Here is a 20,447-nt window from a genome sequence, read left to right on the forward strand (position 1 = left end):
CAAATTGTAGGGGCGCCTGGGTGGCTCAGTCAGTTAAGTGGCCGACTTCGGCTCAGGTCATGATCTCACGGTCCATGAGTTCGAGGCCCACATCGGGCTCTGTGCTGACAGCTCAGAGCCTGGAGCCTATTTCAGATTCTGTGTCTCCCTCTCTCTGACCCTCCCCTGTTCATGCTCTGTCTCTCCCTGTCTCAAAAATAAATAAAACGTTAAAAAAAAAAAAAAGAAATTGTATATAAGAGGGTTTTTTTTTTAATTATTTAAGTATAGGTGACATACAATGTTTATAAGACATACTTTAAAAAGCAGTATAAACATGGCTTGGTAATCTAAGGAGACTGAAGACCCTAAGAGGAGTTTTAGTTTTCTGGCTGTGCACCTTTGTGTGGAAGGTGGGAGCATTCACAAATATATGTCCTTGGAGAGGAGGGGATCTTGGAAGAAAGATGATGAGTATGAATGTGCTGAGTCTGAGGTGGAATGTTCAGGGGTTGATATTCATCATCAAGCTGAACATTAACAATGGTTAACAAGTATTGGGCATTTTTAATACAGCATCAACTATGTATTACTTCATTTAATCCTACCAATGACCTTTTTATAAAAATGTTTATTTTAGAGAGAGAGAGACAAAGAGAGTGTCAGTGGGGGAAGTGCAGAGAGAGACAGGGAGACAGAATCCCAAGCAGGGTTCAAGTTGCCCATGTAGAGCCTGACACAGGGCTTGAACCCACAAACCATGAGATCACAACCTGAGCCAAAATCAAGAGTCAGGTGCTTAACCAACTGAGCCACCGAGGTGCCCTCAGAGCCCATGTTCTTAAAACCTGCTATCCTGTTCAGAAAATGTAGACTTGGGAGTTAGCAGCTTGAAAACATAGGATGTTGGCAGGGTATCTCAAGGAGAGATGAGAGGCTCCCAAAGCAAAGCCAAGTCCTGGCTCCCAACAACATTTAGTGCAGGTTACTGTCATACAGGCAATCCCTGTTATAAAGATGACAGGACTCGGCCTCTGCCTTCAAACAGCTCTCATTCCCCAGGGAGGCAAATGACAGGGAATTCAAAAGCTTCTGAACCACTCCTGGGTAATTCTGACCTGTAACTATGTTTCTTCATTAGATTTATCTTCCTTCTTGGCTGCTTTCTATTGCCTTGCGAAGAATTGAAAGAGGAAATATTTATGTTCCCTGAGCTTTGTTAGTAGCAGTTCTAAGCATGGGCTTTGAAATCAGACCTGGATTCAGATCCTGAGTCCATCTGTCACTATTCATGTGGCCTTTGGCAAGTTATAATAAACTCTCAGAATATAAAGTTTCTCATTTGTGAAATGAGGCTAATAATGCAAACCTTTTAGTATTATTCTGAGAATTATAAGAAATAACAGATATGAGGTACTTAATTTAGCAACCATTATGATTATTTTTATTTGGGAACTAGAACTGGGGATTGGATTTTTACACATGGGTACCCAGCAAAACTGTAGCACTCTCAGCCTACTTTGTAGGCTGCGGTGGGTATCCAGAAAGCATTTGTGTATCTCTTTATTATCTTCTCTACACTAATTTCCCTGTGTTTTTTTCTGACTTCTACCCCTGGGAAAGAAATTCCCCCAAATCTTTTTTTTTTTTTTTAATTTTTTTTTAATGTTTATTTATTTTTGAGACAGAGAAAGACACAGCGTGAATGGGGGAGGGTCAGAGAGAGGTAGACATAGAATCTGAAGCAGGCTCCAGGCTCCGAGCTGTCAGCACAGAGCCCAGAGCGGGGCTCAAACTCACGGAGTGTGAGATCATGACCTGAGCCGAAGTCGGATGCCTAACCGACTGAGCCACCCAGGCGCCCCAAGAAATTCCCCCAATTCTATACAACTTTTATCAATAAGAAGCACTTTATGTAATTGTACAGAAAATAACTGCTCCTAATACTTCACATCAACTTTTCCAAAAACTTTCACAACCATTGTCACAATGAAGTACCCCAGAAATGTTGAGGCTAACATGCCATCACACATACTTTTGGGGAACAAAGCAGAATATGAATAATAAATGAAGAATGCCAGCAAAACTCCACTTTCCAGATCAGGAATATACAGGGGAAATGACTTATTCAAGGACACATGATAAGTAAGAGAAAGAGCCAATATTGGAAATAAGATCTCCTGGCCCCTGGCTGATGGTCTGTTTACTGGGCTATTTCCAATCGCACTACTACCCCTTTTCAATTTCTAGCCTCCCTCCCTCCCTGCCACACAAAAACTCCATACAAAAGGGTAATTTTACCAGATACCGCCATAGTATCACTGATCCATGCAATGGAAAAGATCCAATCCTTGTGTCCATCCTTGGAGAGGAAGAAGTGACAGACAGGTACAGAGAGAGAGGGGAAAAAAATAAATTAGTAAAATAAGGATTACAATGTATACTCTTGAAAAGCATACAGTCTGACTGAAAATATCTTTGTAAAACTGATAAAGTGATCTCTGATGATCTTAACCCATAGGGCAGGATCCCACAATTTTTAACTTCTGTCTTGAGGAGCTCAAAGCTGGAATAAAACCGTCATTCCCATGGGCAATGAACATGTCTGGTGGACACACCGCTCTGGCCTGCCACCTCTGGATGTCTTATTTGGGGCTCCTACACATAATCACCTACCTTTTCTCTCCCTAATTTCATCCTACCACTCTCCTCTTGTACCTTCCTGGTACAAGAGCTATAACTGACCTCTTTGCTGTTCCTTCTGTCTGGAACTCTCTTCCTCCAGACATCAACATGACTTGTACTCTCATTTCCTTTATGTCTCCCTGCTAAATGTCATTCTTATCAATGAGGACTTCTCTGACCATCCTCTGAAATAGCATTCTCCAACTCTCTCTATCCCCTTAATCTGCCTTTACACTTCTCCATGGCACTTATCACACTCCGACATACTGCTGGTAAATATTTATTGGTTTATATATTGGTTTATATGTCTCCCTCCACTAGAAGACAGGCTTCACGAGGTGTGGGGCTTTATCTGTTTTGTTCATTGCATGTCCCCAGTGTCCAAAACAATGGTTGGACATAGAAAGCTCAATAAACAGTTGTTGCTGAATGAATGACTTAATAAACTTTGTTCTCTGACTATGGGCAGTGGGAGATATGTAGACATTGTGGATTCAGACACAAATCCACTGGTGCTGGACCCTGAGGTGTGTTGCTCACTGCTTTATTGAACAACACTCTCAATATACCAGATACTCTCTATGGGGAATTCAGTCCCCATTCAGATATTTCTACCCTCTCACCCCACCCCCATGCCCCTGGAGTTAGCAGAAATCTAGGGGAAACTATTCCTTCCCAGGGGGCATGTGGGAGGAGGGTCCATGTTACCTAGCAGGCTCTGTTTAAAAACAGGCTACCTCTAACTACAATTACTGGGGAAACTTACATCACCCACACACACAGGATCTAGCGTAGGCAGCCGGTAAATGGCAAGACTGTTGGGGTTGTCTCCTCCAGTGGCTAACAGAGTTCTGGAGGGATTCAGCTCAATGGCATGGATACCACAGCCCTGCTGGGTCACACCTCCAGGGTCCCGGTCCTTCAGAATGGGAATCTTGGTGATCTGGCTTGTCTGCACATCCACTACAAATAGCTACAAGAAAAGGGATAAAGAAGGTGACACAGTTTCTCTTTAATATGGATAACCCTGGGTACAAACATCCATTCATTCAATTATCCATCAAACTTTAATTAATCTCTACTACATGTTAGACCCTAGAAATTGTTAAAGGCATAGTCAGGGTTATTAGTCAAATGAAATATGAAAATAAGGAAATATAACAGAGAAAGGTATAATATACTGCATGAACACAGATTAACAAGCAGTAAACTCTGTCTGGGATTCAAAGACAGCTTCAGGGGTGCCTGGATTGGCTCAGTCAGTTAAGCATCTGGCTCTTGATTTCACCGTTCCTGAGATCAAGCCCCAGTCCCAAGCTTGCGATTCTTTTCTCTTTTCCTCCTCTTTCCCTCTCTCTTTGCTCCGCTCCCGCTCCCCTACTCTCAAAATAAATAAATAAATAAATAAATAAACTTAAAAAAAAAAAAAAAAGGGCAGCTTCAAAGAGGACATTCATTAGACTATGGACCTAAAGAACCCAACTAAAGGTTTTCTACCATTCTGGACTTATTTTATATATCTAATTCTTATCTACCCATGCAGAGAAACTTGTAAACAATTCCCAGAACCCATCATCATAACCACTATTAACTGTGTTATAAATGTTAGGTTTGCTGGAGTGACCTGAGACATATGACAAGGTAAGAGTTATTAATTATCTCATTGCTTTTCTCTAAGCACGTACACCATTCACATGCCCCATGCCTTTGTTCATGCTGCGGCTTCTGCCTGAAATGCTCTTCTCCACCTCTTTTCCAAACTAACCTCTTGCCACTCTGCAAGATTTAACTCAGAGAAATGTTTTACAGAAAAGATCAGTCTCAGAGAAAGAACAATCCCAAGTCTTTTAATAAACTCTTTATAGAATTAAATGATTCACTCTTTCACTCAGTTGTTCAGGACCACCTAAAATACCAAGTACTGTTCTAGGAGCTAGCAATGTGTCTATGCACGAGAGAGAAATAATCTCTAATGTCATACACCTTAGTGTAGGAAGTCAGCTTAAAATCCTCTCAGCAGCTCTTGTGATGAAGCCAAATCATGTCAAATCTTTGTATAAAGTAACCTACTGCTTGTGCCAGAAGAAGGTCTAGGAAAGGAGAAACTAGATAGGCCTTAAATTTAAATATAAGGGAAGGAGTACCTGGAATAAGAGTGCCAGGGAGAGAGGTGCCTGGATGGCTTGGTACTTAAGCGTCCAACTTTTTTTTTTTTTTTTTTAATTTAAAACCCAGTGAGCAAACACCACGATAATGCCCTCAGCAGTAGAGAAAAAGGAAAATCCTGGCTGGTGAGTATGCCAGATGCTGTGCTGGGGGCTTCCAGTTACTTAAAAGTCCCCCTGGGGGACATCTGGCCATGTCCAGGGACATCTGTGGTTGCCACACCTGGGGTCGGTGGGGCTGGGGAGGCTGCTGAGGCCCCACAGTGCTCGGGACACACCGATGTGGGCAGTGCTGAGGGGCAGAGACTGCTGTAAAGATGAGCAGACCAGAACTCTCTGATGGTCCCATTTTACAGATGAGGAATCTGAGTGTTAGCTCCCAGCTACTGAGAGGCAGGTGGCGCCTCTTTGCAAGAATCAACAGTAGCAGAGCAAATAAGGCAGCCTTTAACCTTCTGGTACTCCACCTTCTGACCTCACCTCACAAATAAGAAGTGAATGTGAAATCTGACAGAATCAGGACTGCATGTACTACACGATGTCCCCACTTGCTTCCTTCCAACAATTCATAGGGATGTCTTTCCAAGTCAGTGAAGGGGAATGCAGTCAGGTGAGGTCATGTTCTAATCAACACCCATATCTAAGGGACCTGGACCTACTACCCACGTCACTCTTCGCTTGCTCACTCAAGTGTTTACTAACCACTACTGCCCACTGCATGGACAGCACTGTGAGGCACACACATGTGCTAACATCTTTCATGTCTGCTCTTGGTCCAGGACGCATTTATGCTGGTGTAAGGCAGGGATGCAGGAAGTCTGATTAGGAGCTCTCTCCACTGGAGTGCCTGGGTGGCTCAGTCAGTTAAGCTAAGCGTCCAACTCTTGATTTTGACTAAGGTCATGATCTTACAGTTCGTGGGATCAAGCCCGGGGTCAGGCTTTGTGCTGACAGTGCAGAGCCTGCTTGGGATTTTCTCTCTCTCTCCCTCTGCCCTTCTCCCATGCACATGCTCTTTCTCAAAATAAACAAACATTAAAAAAAAAAAAAAAAAAAGAGTGCCAGAGACTGAGGAAAAATTTTAAAAAGAAAGTGGGGTGGGGAGGCACAACCTCCCCTGAATCTGTAATATAAGCCCTGAGAACTACTTAAGGCAGATTCCCGGCCTAACAGGCACCATTGCTGATGTACTCCATAGGCATTTTAAACTCAATAATGTCCAGGGGTGCCTGGGTGGTTCAGTTTCTTAAGTGCTGGGTGTGGAGCCTGCTTAAGATTCTCTCTCTTCCTCTCCCTCTGCCAGTCCCCTGCCTGCCTGTGCATGCTCTCTCTCTCTCAAAATAAATAAATAAACAAATAAATAAAAATATGTGCAAAACAAATTACCTTCCTTCTCAACTCCTCCCACATTCCCATCATCCAATCTAGACCTGCCAAATCTACATCTTAAATATTCTCACAGTTGGCTCCTACCTTTCCATCCTTTTTCTCATCACCTGTCTGGACATTGGCAACTGGTCTTTGTACCTTCAGGCAAGGCCAAAATCAAAACTATTCTCCACACTTAATTTTTTTTTTAATATTTATTCATTTATGAAAGACAGCACAAGCAGGGTGGGGGCAGAGAGAGAGGGAGACACAGAATCTGAAGCAGGCTCCAGGCTCTGATCTGTCAGCACAGAGCCCGACGCGGGGCTCAAACTCACAAGCTGTGAGATCATAACCTGAGCCGAAGTCAGACGCTTAACTGACTGAGCCACCCAGGCGCCCCTATTCTCCACACTTTAATACGTCATCTTGACAAAAATGGCAATCCTCCCATATCAGTTAAAAATTTCCATTGGTGGGCACCTGGGTGGCTCAGTCGGTTAAGCGTCCGACTTCGGTTCAGGTCATGATCTCAAAGTTCGTGAGTTCGAGACCCACATCAGGCTCTATGCTGACAGCTTAGAGCCTGGAGCCTGCTTTGAATTCTGCGTTTCCCTCTCTTTCTGTCTGTCCTCCACTCACGCTCTGTCTCTCTCTCTCAAAAATAAACAAACATTAAAAAAAAAGAAAAGAAAAAAATATCTATTCATTCCTCTTTATCTAAATCTAAACTCCTTATCACAGCATCAAGACTCCTCAATCTGGCCCCAACCTCTCTCTCTAGCTTTACAACCTGCCATGGACCTCATGCTCTAGAAATAATGGCTTATTACTTATTATTCACCCAAAAATCTTCAATGAAATATAATTATTTTGTTTCATGCTCGTGCTGTTCACAAAGCCACAACTACTTCCCCCTCTTTTCTATATGTGGCCAGCACGTACTTATCTTTCACGATTCAGTTCAGTATGTCCTCTCTGAATATTCCCTAAATATCCAGGCTGGATAAGTTTTTCTCTTGCAGGTTTCCCAGATAACCCTCTACCCACAACACTAATTTAAAATCTTTGTCTCTCTCCCCCAATTACAACGCCCTCCCAATTCAAAGAGTAGGAGATTTATCTTATTTAGTTCTGTAATCCTACCCCAACAGTGCAAAGCTATATAGTAAGCACTTGTAGAAGACACCTTTCAGGAAGTGTGACCAACAATGTTAAGGGGACCACATATCCCTGCATTCAGAGTGGGGCCCTATTAAGGTGCGTTTGATGTAAGTCCAGATCTCCAGATCAGAGAATTGTCCAGAGGTGGCCTCCTGGCTCAGGGAGAACCAATCCAGAGGCTAGATTGGACTGATCAGATTCTCTCAGGAATGTGAAACTGGTTTGGAGGCATTAGACCAGACTGTCTGGGTGACCAATTTCTACCAAAGCCAGTCCCAGAGAGAAAGGAACAGAAGAGAGACAGCACGGACATCCTTAATTCCTAACAGCTTTCCAATTCTTAGTTCTGTTTCCTTCTGAGATCTAGAGATACTTCCTACTCTTGGGGTTTGCATATTAGCCCTTCCAATAAACATCAGCGGGGGAGCGCCTGGGTGGCTCAGTTGGCTAAGTGTCTGACTTCGACTCAGGTTATGATTTCACAGTTTGTGAGTTCGAGCCCGACATCGGGCTCTCTGCTGTCAGTGTGCAGAGCCAGAGAGCCTGCTTCGGATCTTCTGTCCCCGTCTCTCTGCCCTTCCCCTGTTCTCTCTCTCTCAAAAATAAATAAAACATTTAAGAAAAATTAAAACAACAACAACAACAACAACCATGAGTGGGTTTCTTACTCTTTTAGAGCAAATGATCTCTAACCAACACAGTCCCTCTCAAATGTTTAATGAAGCAAAATTAACTGCCCACTTATACCTCTGTGTTTTTGTTTTGTGGGACAATGCATCCATAACATGCTACCTTTGAGACCAATGATTCCCTAATTGATTATCACAATAACCTGGGGAGTTTTCTTTTTTAGAAACACTATAAAAGAAAAACAATTCCCAGGCCCTACCCTAAAATGCCTCCAATTTCCAACTCTGGGGCCTGTAAAACTGACTTCTTTTCAAGGATCTCCAGGTGAATCTAATGATTGCCCAGGTTTAATAATCACTGATCTAGATGCTTGCTATTCAAAGGAGCTTGTTGGAACCCAAGAATCTCAAGCCCTGCCCTAGACATATTTAATAAGAATCTGGAATTTCCCAAGATCTCTAGGTATACTGATGCTTGAGAAGCACTGATGTAGAGAATCTGTTCTGTATACTAAGAGTAATGAATTTGATAAGATACAAGAGTAAACTGACCTGCAATCTGGAAAGATCCAAGTTTCTCTTATGGAATCTGAGGGCAGGCTAAAGATTATTTTAGTCACTGTGTCAGCCCATTCTTTTATCCGTGTGTGTGTGTGGCCATTCCTGTCTTAATACAGAGGTCCATTTCTGCCATCCAGAAAAGATGTGGAGAAAAGGTTTCAACTATTCATGTCCAAGAAAGTCTTAAGTCCAATGACTCCAGTTTTGAGAAATCTAGATTTGAATTTCAAATTTGTTACCTATTAGCTGTGTGATCTTAGGCAAGTCATTTAACCTTTCTATATTTTGTTTCTCATCTATAAAAATAGAGTAAGATCTACCTCTAGGGTTGCTAAAAGATCTAATAAAACATAAAGCATCTAGCACAGGGCTTGGCACATAATTGGTGCTTAACAAGTAACAATTAATAGTGATATACTTTTCTAAAAAATATACACTATTTTTTTTAATGTTTATTTATTTTTGAGAGAGAGAATATGAGCCGGGGAGGAGCAGAGATCTGAAACAGGCTCCGTGCTGACAGCAGAGAGCCCAATGTGGGGCTTGAACTCGTGAACTGTGAGATCACGGCCTGAGCTGAAGTCAGACACTTAACCAACTGAGTCACCCAGGTGCCCCAGCAATACACTATTCTAATGTTTGTTTAGTTCTGTACGGTGTAGTTTCATCTACACTTGATGAAAAACATCTGATACAGGGGAAATGAAAAAGTTAATAGCTAAGTCTCTACAGGACCCAGGAAACCAGGAGTTTACCCCCAACCTCACTCTTGCAGAGGAATGACAAAGCACCATGTGAAGGACAGAAACTTTTTGCTTTTTCAAAGGAAGGGAAAGGGATGTGAGTGAGCTGCCACAGAGTATTTCCCCAAGCTCTCTGACAAGGGGCCAAGGCTTCATGCAGTTCCTGTAACAAATCCCAGAATGGGGCTGCTCCACATTAACCTACTGGGATCCCTGCCAGGAACTAGCAGCATGGCAAGGTAAGTTTGAATCTAAATGGCTCCCTGCAGCTTACATTCTAGAACAGAGGGGAAAAAAATGAAAGCAAAGGACTTACAATCAGGAAGCTTATAAAATTAGAGAGTATATCTCTGAATGCATGTATAATACACGTAGATACACACAAATGTGCATACACAGAAAGATGAAGGTAGCTTAATAAAATGAAGGGGCTCACAAAATTTCTAAAATTCCGAAGTGTTTTAGCTGGAGCCTAATGGATAAAGGAAAACAAATCCACATAGATTACACAGATATCAAGATAAATTATACTGAGTCAGACAGAAAAAGCCAACTGGGCAGCCTAAGTCTGCTGAAAGTTGGGTAAATGGAAGACAACCAAAATCAAAGAATCCATTCCTATTCCAAACCAAGAAAATGAGTAGGAGCAAAGGAGAGAGCCAAGACCAAGAAGATCAACAGAAAATGGTCAGACAATATGTATAAAAAATTTCAACACACGTAAAGCCTATAATTTCAATTTTAAGAACTTATGCTAAGGAAATAATGATTGGTGAATAGTTTTAACTAAAATGTATTAATTTTGGGACACCGGGCTGGCTCAGTTGGTGGAACATATAACTCTTGATCTTGGGGTTGAGAGTTCAAGCCCTATACGGGGTATAGAAATTACTTAAAAAATAAAATCTTTTTTTTTTTTAAGTATTTTTTTTTTAATTCATTTATTTTGAGAGAGAAAGAAAGAGCATGTGTGCAAATGCAAGCAGGGGCGGGGCAGAAAGAGGAGAGAGAGAGAGAGAGAGAGAGAGAGAGAGAGAGAGAGAATCCCAGTCAGGCTCTGCACTGTCAGTGCGGAGTCCAACACAGCGCTCAAACCCACAAACCACAAGATCGTGACCTGAACTGAAACTAAGAGTCGGACGATCAACAGAGCCACCCAGGTGCTCCTAAAATAAAATCTTTTAAAAATAAATAAATAAAATAAATTTTTAAATAGTGAGACACCACAGGGGATTGGGTATAGCCACACAGTGGACTATTATACAGCTTTTAAGAATGGGCCTGGCTCAGTCAGTAGAGTATGTGATTACTGACCTTGGGTTCATGAGTTCAAGCCCCTTGCTGGGGGTAGAGTTTACTTAAAAAAAAGAAAAAAAAAAGACAGAGTAGAGAATATTTATTAACATGGTAAGCTGTTCATGCTATGGTATAAAATAAATAAGCTTAAAAAAAATCTTATTTTTAAGTAATCTCTATACCCAACGTGGGGCTCAAACTTACAACCCTGAGATGAAGGTGCATGCTCTACTGAGTGGCCCAGCCAGGCACCTAAATGAATAAGCTTTTAAAAACATAATTCCTGGGGCACCTGAGTGGCTCAGTTGGCTCAGACTTTTTTTTTTTTTTTAACCTTTATTGATTTTTGAGACAGAAAGAGAGAGAGCATGAATGGGGGAGGTTCAGAGAGAGATGGAGACACAGAATCTGAAACAGGCTCCAGGCTCTGAGCTGTCAGCACAGAGCTCAACGTGGGGCTCGAATTCACGGACTGCGAGATCATGACCTGAGCCGAAGTCAGACGCTCAACCGACTGAGCCACCCAGGTGCCCCTAAGCTCAGACTCTTGATATCGGCTCAGATGATGATCTCGTGGACCTGGGATTGAGCCCCATGATCCTTGGGATTTGTTCTCTTCTTTTCTCTCAAAATAAATAAAAACATGGGGCACCTGGGTGGCTCGTTGATTAAACGTCAGAATTCGGCTCAGGTCATGATCTCACAGTTTGTGGTTTTGAGCCCCACGTCGGGCTCTGTGCTGACAGCTCAGAGCCTGGAGCCTGCTTTAGATTCTGGGTCTCCCTCTCTCTGCCCCTCCTCACTCACACTCTGTCTGTCTCTGGCTCTCAAAAATAAATAAAACATTAACATAAATAAACAAACAAACAAATAAATAAATAAAAACATAGTCCCAGTTAACTTAATTTTTTTCTCAACGAACACATATGACTTGCACAATATAAGAAAAGGATCAAGATAATGAGTTGTATTCAAGACTCCAACGATGACCAGGAAAATCAGGCATTCTGTCTAGCCCACCTGTAAAAGCCAGTTCCCTGCCCACCTACATCCTGCTGCACAGGAGGTTGGGGATACAGCTGAGCTCAATATGCTGCTTGAACAATATCAAGACTCCATAGCTACAAATATTTCAGACTGTTCAGGACCTAGAAGAGTTGTGACACCAGAAAGCCCAGGTCATTGTTTTAATTCCAAGTATATTAAAGGAGAGATCGTGTGGTTATTTAAAGTAAAAGGACTGGGGAGGCTGGGTGGCTCAGTCGGTTAAGCTTTTGATCCTTGGTTTCAGCTCAGGTCATGATCTTATGGTATGTGAGTACGAGCCCCACACTGGGCTTGACACTAACAGTGTGGACCTGCTTGGAATTCTCTCTCTCTGCTCTTCTCCTACTCGTGCTCTCTCCCAAAATAAGTAAAAGTTATAAATAAATAAATAAATAAATAAATAAATACAAAAATAATGCATCCTAAATTTATAAAACATAGAAAAGCAGGTATTAGGAAATAAAAACCACCACAATCCTATCACTCACTCTCTGTATCTTCTTTCAGGCCCTTTACTACACACTCAGTCACATGCCTACGTATATTTCTTCATTTGTAAAATGTGATGTCACATATTATTTTATATAGTTTTATTTAATACAGCAGTAACAGCTTTCCAAATTAGTTGATATAGTTCTACATATTTCTTAATGCCTATAAGGTAGTTCACCGTATGTGTATACTAGCATTTACTGAATGTATTTCCTATTATTATTTTTTAAAGATTTCTTTTAAGTAATCATGCTCTTCCAACTGAGCTAGCAGGCACCCTGCATCTCCTATTATTAAACATTTATGCTGTGTTCAAATTTTCAGTAGTATAAAACACTGCAATGAACATCCTTGTATCTAAATCCAGGCTCCTATGCTATGCCAAGACCTCTTACTCTCTGAATTGTGACTATAAACTGTTCCTTCAAAAGGTGGCTATGGGCTGACTTGCTAAAATTAGCAATGATACTTCCTATGGGATCCTGAATTCTGGTATTTTCCCACTAGAATCATGATTTTTGTGGAAGGAGGACATACTAGGATTTATAATTATCCTAGAATTAAGTGACATAATTCTTTGCAAATTTTATATCTAACAAGTTCAATAAACTGATTTTTTTTTTCAACGTTTATTTATTTTTGGGACAGAGAGAGACAGAGCATGAACGGGGGAGGGGCAGAGAGAGAGAGGGAGACACAGAATCGGAAACAGGCTCCAGGCTCTAAGCCATCAGCCCAGAGCCCGACGCGGGGCTCGAACTCACGCACCGCGAGATCGTGACCTAGCTGAAGTCGGACGCTTAACCGACTGCGCCACCCAGGCGCCCCTAAACTGATTTTTTTAAAGAGTCATTTATTGGAAGTGTATTTATTTTTAAGTAATCTCTACACCTAATGCGGGGCTCAAACTCACAACCCTGAAATCAACTCTATTCTCAGCTTCTTCTTCCCCTACAGCATTTCTAATTAGTTATAAAGCCATCTATTCAGAATTAACAGGGAGCCTTATCTCTAAACTACTGGAAAGTAGAGAGATTATAGTTACATATTAATTACTTATCTGGTATATTAAAAAATTATAAGCTTTCAATAATAACAGTGTTAAAACAATGATATGACTGCAAAATCCTATTTCTCTTACTTTTACTTTCTGAGCATTATAGTACCAAGTCTTAAGGACAATATGGTTGTGTATTTGCCCACTCAGAAGGAAGATTTCTCTCTAGATGTTATTTTGAGTTTGAAAAAAAATCCTTATGTGACTCAGAAAGGAAACTCCTTTTGCTATATATCCTACCACTGTATTTTACTTCCTCTCCCCAGAAAAGATATATAATACATAACTATGCTGAATTTTTGTCAGTAAACAAGACAAGCAATGAACAAGGCCACTTCCACCATTGTTTTAGACTAAGAAAAAAGAAGATTCATCTAGCTGAAGTAACATTTAAAAAAATAAGTTTATTAACAATATTTTATCAACAATAACGAAGTAAAAAAAATGCAAGAAAGATCACTCAGAATCCTCTCTTTTTATTTTTATCAAGTAATCTCTATGCCAACATGGGGCTCAAGCTCATGACACTGAGATCAAGAATTGCACACTCCACCAACTGAGCCAGCCAGGTGCCCCCTCTCTTTTCAAATGTTTTTTCATTTGTCAATGCATAATTGTGTACAGCTATAATAAGCACAGATAGAATTCTGTATCTCATTACATTTAACATATCAAATGCTTTGCATGTTATTAGTCTTCATAATTATGTTAATTTCTGCATAATATCATGCAGATGTGATTTACCATAAATTATTCAAGTATTCTCTTTTTGTTAATATTTAGATAAAATAGCTTGCAATGATTATATCATTAAAAAAGACTTCTCTTCCTATGGATAAATTCCCTAGTCTGAAAATATTAGGTCAAAGGGTATGATATTTTTAGGCTCTTCATTCAATAATTAATATGTACCAGACTTTTGAAATATAATGCCAAATTGCTGTCAAAAAAGGGTTTCAGTGGCAATGTATATATGTACCTGTTTCACCACATCCTTATCAGAACTAGGTATTAATTTGTACACAGAAAAATATTTTGCTTTTATCTGTATTCCTTCTATAATGAAATTAAATATAATTTCCTAATTGTACTTCCTTACATAAATTATTATATAAATATAATAAATACAATAGGGATTATTTATTTATCTATTTATTTTTAGATGATACTTTCTTTCAAGATTTTATTTTCAAGTAATCTCTACACCCAACATGGGCTCGAACCCACAACCCTGAGATCAAGAGTGGCATGCTCCACTGACTGAGCCAGCCAGGTGGCCCTAGATGAATTATTGTAAAATGTCTAAGCTACTTGGGATGTAACTACCATACAGAAAGAAACCATTTACAGGGTACAGAAATGCTATTTACCTTAAGCACACCCAAACCTGGCCAAAAATAAACCTAAAGTCTAGGACCAACAAATCACTACTGCCACTTCTTCTTCACTGCCACCATTAATTACATCAACAATTTACTAAACACATGTTTTAGGCACTGTGCTGAATAACATTTTATTTAATTCTGTTCCTGACCCTGCTAGGCAGGTACTACTTTCTCCATTTATTTTAAAGGTGAGAGAAGAAAGGCTTAAGAGAAGGTATTTGAGCTTGTCCATAGGCACAAAGTTAATAAGAAACAGAGCCCACACTCAACCCACAAATCTTTGAATCTAAATATGCAATACAAAATGACATCATCAAATTTGTTGGTATAAATGTGGATATTCTGGCTCAGTCAAAAGAGCTGGAGACTCTTGATCTTGGGATTGAGTTTGAGCCCCAAGTTGGGTATAGAGATTACTTAAAAATAAAATCTTAAAAAAAAAAACAAAAAACAAACAAATGTGGATATTCTGACATATGTTTACATATTAATCTGCTAGAAAAGAGACCAAAAACTTGGAAACTAATGTCCTAAGCTAAGATCTGACTTGAAAAAATAATGGGCAAATATCTTGCTTTATCTGTAATTGAGATTAGGAACAGGCAAATCAGAAAAATAATAATTGAAAAAGAAAAGAAAAATAACCATTTGTCAAGGGCTTCCTCAAAGTGCAGAAATAACATCTAATTATACCCTACTGGTGCTGAACAGATACTAACCAAGATGCCTACAAGGACATTCTTCCAGATCCATCAACTATAATGTCCCACTTACGCCCTGAACATAGTTTAGAATATACAGGGAGGATTCAAACAACTGATCTAGATTTAATAAGGTAGCAAAAAAATTATTGCTACATAGCATAAAGTCTAATCCAGTGATTCATGTAACAATTGCCTGAGAGCTTGTCTAAAATGCCAATTCCTCAGGTACCTGGCTGGCTCAGTTGGTAGAGCATATGACTCTTGATCTCGGGGTTATGAGTTCAAGCCCCATGCTGGGTATAGAGATTACTTAAAAAAAAAAATAGGGGCACCTGGTTGGCTCAGTCGGAAGAGTATGCAACTCTTGAATTCGGGGTCATGAGTTTGAGCCTCACACTGAGTGTGGAGAGTACTGAGAAAAAATAAATGAACTTGAAAATAAATAAATAGATGTAAATAAATTAAAAAAAAATACTAATAAAATGTCAATTCCTAGGTTTCATTGAGGGAAATCCTGAATCCATACTGGAGCAGGGACAAGGAAACTGCATTTTTAGCACACACCTCAAGTGACTGTGATGCAGCTGGTTTCTGGGTCATGCCTCAGAAACAAAGGCCTAAGTATCAGAAATCAAATATGCATCAATTTAAAACAAGTAAACTGGGGGCGCCTGGGTGGCTCAGTTAAGGGTCTGACTTCAGCTCAGGTCATGATCTCACAGTCCGTGAGTTCGAGCCCTGCCTCAAGCTCTGTGCTGCAGCTCAGAGCCTGGAGCCTGCTTTGGATTCTGTGTCTCCCTCTCTCTCTGCCCCGCCCACTCATGCTCTGTCTCTCTCTGTCTCAAAAATAAATAAAAACATTAAAAAAAAATTTTAAAACAAGTAAACTGACAAAGGAAGTCATGCTTAGCTCATGGAACTTTTTTATTCCTTTGGTGATATGACAGCCGTTCAAGTGATTGGCCTTGGGGGTGGGGAGGACAAGCTTTGGAAGGGTTCAAGGAAAGTAGGAACCAACTGAAATAACTAGACTGTCCTATTATTATTATTTTAGTTTATTTATTTATTTTGCGAGAGGAGAGAGAGAGAATCTCAAGCAGGCTCTGCCCTACCAGCGCAGAGTCCGATATGGGTCTTAAACTCACAAACCGTGAAATCATGACCCAAGCCAAAGTTGGACGCTTAACCAACTAAGCCACCTGGGCACCTCTAGACTGTTTTATTATTAACTTTCCTCTGGTAGTTGGCCTATCAGGCACCTCCCAGCAAACCTCTGCTCTCAGCAACTCAAGTTTCCTCATCCTCCAAGGCTATAGAGCTATAGGAACAGGCTCTAAATATATTAGGGATCATACTGCATGTGACTCACTGTCTAGATGAGAAAGGTGATTAACAAGATTATTCATTATTAAAGGCTAGCATGAGGGGCGTTGGGGTGGCTCAGTCAGTTGAACAACTGACTTTGGCTCAGGTCATGATCTCACAGTTGAGTTCAAGCCCCGTGTCTGGCTCTGTGCCAAAAGCTCAGAGCCTGGATCTTGGTTCAGATTCTGTGTCTCCCTCTCTCTCTGACCCTCCTCCACTGGCACTCTGTTTCTCTCCCTCAAAAATAAATAAATGTTTAGAAAAAGAAAAAAAAAAAGGCTAGCATGAACCAAAGGAAAAAAAAATCATTCAAGGGAGATTCAGTTAGCCAACCCTCCAGTGAATGTGTCACAGTCTCTTTCCCCATAGTTTCTGCCCTGCATCAGCCAAATGGGTTTATTAGGGACCCTCAACATTTCTTGTACTTTCTTGATTTGGCTACAGAACACACACCTCTGCTTCCTCCCCATTAGTTGAAGCCCCTTCCTCCTTTGGGAAATCCTCCCTGAACACCCTGTAAATTACTTCCTCTTTGGAGCACTGGGGGTGCAGGGTAGAGAGGGTTGGGAGCACTGCTGGAATATACAGAGTAGAAACCAGGAATGTGAAATATTCTGTAAAAATGAGATAAAGTCTCAGACAACAAAGAAACCACCAAAAACACCATCAACATTCTTGTTGAGAAAAACTGCCCTAAAATTCTTGAACCCCTCCACAGGACTGCTGGTCGGGCCCTAACATTCTTGACCATTAATTTTCTCACAAACAGAAGGTGATCCACAGTCTGCAATGCACTACACAAAACAGGATTCCTGAGTCCCACACCTATGTTAATCCAAGAAAGGCCTTCCCAGACATGAAGACAAGTCAGAAAAGGGCAGGAAAAAAACAACTCTAGCACCTTCACATGTAAGGGGCATAAACATATTTCTACTGTTCCTCTTCCTAAAGCCTCCTAACATCAATTAACTCCATATGAAACCTTAGAATTTGAGGCATTTCCACAAGGATTTCCCATGTAGAAACACTTCCACACATGTGCCCCAGCAGACGAACTTGCCAACATAACAATTCTATCATTTCCACATCTAAAGTCTTCCTCTAGGGGCGCCTGGGTGGCTCAGTGGGTTAAGCGTCTGACTTCAGCTCAGGTCATGATCTTGGGGTTCATGAGTTCGAGCCCCATGTCGGCTCTGTGCTGACAGCTCAGAGGCTGGAGCTGCCTCAGATTCTCTGTCTCTGTCTCTCTCTCTCTGCCCCTCCCTGTTCATGTTCTGCCTCTCTCTGTCAAAAAACAAATAATAAAACATAAATAATAAAATCTTCCTCTAAGAGTCAAATATTCTGAAAATAACATAAAGACTAATTCTGGAATAAATCTGAACATTTCTTACTAGGCAGAGAATAACCATGTCATTTTAAAAATGGCTAATTTACAGATTACTATCCTATGAAACAAAACTGGAGGATACAGATAAGAATGCTGTACACCTGGTTGGGCCCAAGAAATTCTGCAAGCGTTTATAAGTACCTTCTAGGGGTAACTGGCTGGCTCATTCAGTTGTAGGTTTGAGCCCCATGTTGGGTGTAAAAATTACTTTAAAATAAAATCTTTAAAAAAGTAAAAAATTAAGATAAAAGTATCTTCTAAAAGGGTATAATCCTTTTAGGGAAATACAATAGTAAAATGAAGGAGCATGAATTAAAGATCTGGTCAAAGCAAAACTCCCACACTTCACCATATTTTGTTTTCCTGTGTCTCAAATTGGATCTCATATTCTGCTTTTATTTCAGGAATCTGCATATGTAAACTCAGTGAAAACATTACAGCTATTTTCTCAACCCTGGTGCTTACCAGTCCTCCCCATCCCCAAAATTAGGCTCCTCAAAGTTCTTCTTCCTCCCATCTGACAGCAAATCGCAGCCTAAACTCATTTTGTCTGCTTCATTATGATCCACCAAGTCGATCTGGGAAGTCAGCAGTATACCCTTGACCATTACTTTGGGAAATGGTGAGAAAAAGAAAGCAGCCCTGATATGTAGGGAGTGAGCCTGGTACTATCAGCTAGGCCTTGGTGTCTGGGTGAAAATAATTTCACAGGAAATTTTCCTGTGAAAGTCCCATTTCCCTAAGCCTTCCCACAAATCAGTCTTTTAAGTCCCTTCTAACACCCTCTTACTGAGAGGCTCCTTGGTTCCCTTTGGTGTAGGTTCTCTGTAACTGCAATAAGCAATTTTATCTACTATGCTAAGTCCCTGATAGTCTTAAATACCTCAAACTCTGCATACATTATCACTCTATTACTATCCTCCTCTTCAAACCATCCCCTCTCAAAATACCCCCTTTTTTTCTTTTAAAAAAAATTTTATTTAAGTAATCTCTGCACCCAATGTGGGGCTTGAACTCACGACCCCAAGATCAAGATTTGCGTGCTCTTCTGACTGAGCCAACCAGGTGCTCCAAAATATCCCCCTTCTTGAATTTTTTTGGTACTCTCCTAGTTCTCCTCTGACCTCCCTGGTCTCCTTGTAGCAGTTCCTGCTCCATAAATGTAGACATTCTCCAAGGTTCTATCTTTAGCCACCCTTTCAATATCAGTGGCTCTTACCTATTTTTGGCTCATAGTACTCCCTTTGAAAATCTCATGAAAACTATGGCCTTGTCTTCACACCACCTTCCCCACATCATGCCCAGAAAATACACATATAATGAAATTTTCGCAATTTTCGGCAAGGTTTATGGAAGTTGAGAGTGCCGTTTTGGGGCACCTGGGTGGCTCAGTCGGTTAAGCATCCGACTCTTGATTTTTGGCTCAGGTCATGATTTCCCAGTGGTGAGATCAAGGCCCCCTCATTCAGCAGCCCCAACTCCTGAGCATGGGGCCTACTTGGGATTCTCTCTCCTTCTCTGCCCCTCCCCTGTTTGCATGCACTCTCTTTCTCAAAATAAACAGACATTAAAAAAAAAAAAAGTGTCTTCTTTACCCTCTCTCCCATGGTAGTATGCAAATTTTTTTTAAGTTTATTTATTTTGAGAGACAGAGTGGGCGAGTGTAGAAGGGGGAGAGGCAGGGAGGGAGGGAGGAGGGGAAGGAGAGAGAATCCCAAATAGGTTCTGCGCCATCAGCACGGAGCCTGATGTGGGGCTTGAACCCACAAACTGTGAGATGATGACCTGAAGTCAGACACTTAACCAACTGAGCCACCCAGGCGCCCCAGTAGTGCACGAATTTCAATAATCCCTTATATATAGATGACTATTCCCCAAATCACTAACTTCAATCTTTACCCCTCTATTATTACTTTTTTAAGGTTTTGGTTTTTTTTTAAATGTTTATTTATTTTTGAGAGAGAGAGTACGGGAAGGGGCAGAGAGAGAAAGGCAGACAAAGAATCCGAAGCAGGCTCTGCACTAACAGAAGTGCCTGATATGGGACTCGAACTCACGAACCATGAAATCATGACCTGAGCCAAAAAGTCAGTCATATAACCAAATGAGCCACCCAGGTACTCCCCTTTACCCCTCTTTTAAATTTCAGCTAAGTGAAAATATAAAACTAAACTCATTTTTTCTTCAAATCTGTTCAGTACTTCTCCTGCCATCCTTCTAGTTACCCAGGTTCAAGACATCAGTATCAATTTTGACTTAATCCTCTGGATTATATCTGAGCATGTCACCATCTACAGATGGTACCATTAAGATCTTTTATTTTTTAAAGTAGGTTCTATGCCCAAACGTGGGGCTCAAATTCACAACCCCAAGATCAAGATTGGCAGCTCAGAGCCTGGAGCCTATTTCAGATTCTG

General features: G+C 40.8%; 1 protein-coding gene across 1 annotated transcript in view; it reads right to left on the minus strand.

Moving 5' to 3' along the window:
- Positions 1-20,447, minus strand: part of DCAF12 (DDB1 and CUL4 associated factor 12) — a 38,614-nt gene that overhangs the window by 10,734 nt on the left and 7,433 nt on the right. The window contains exons 3-4 of the mRNA XM_030292715.2: positions 3,431-3,637; positions 2,281-2,341 (exon numbers count right to left, since the gene is read on the minus strand). Coding sequence (XP_030148575.1) covers positions 2,281-2,341; positions 3,431-3,637 — 268 coding nt within the window. The remainder of the gene's footprint in view (positions 1-2,280; positions 2,342-3,430; positions 3,638-20,447) is intronic.

This window comes from Lynx canadensis, chromosome D4 (genome assembly GCF_007474595.2).
Source record: "Lynx canadensis isolate LIC74 chromosome D4, mLynCan4.pri.v2, whole genome shotgun sequence".
Classification (NCBI taxonomy): domain Eukaryota; kingdom Metazoa; phylum Chordata; class Mammalia; order Carnivora; family Felidae; genus Lynx; species Lynx canadensis.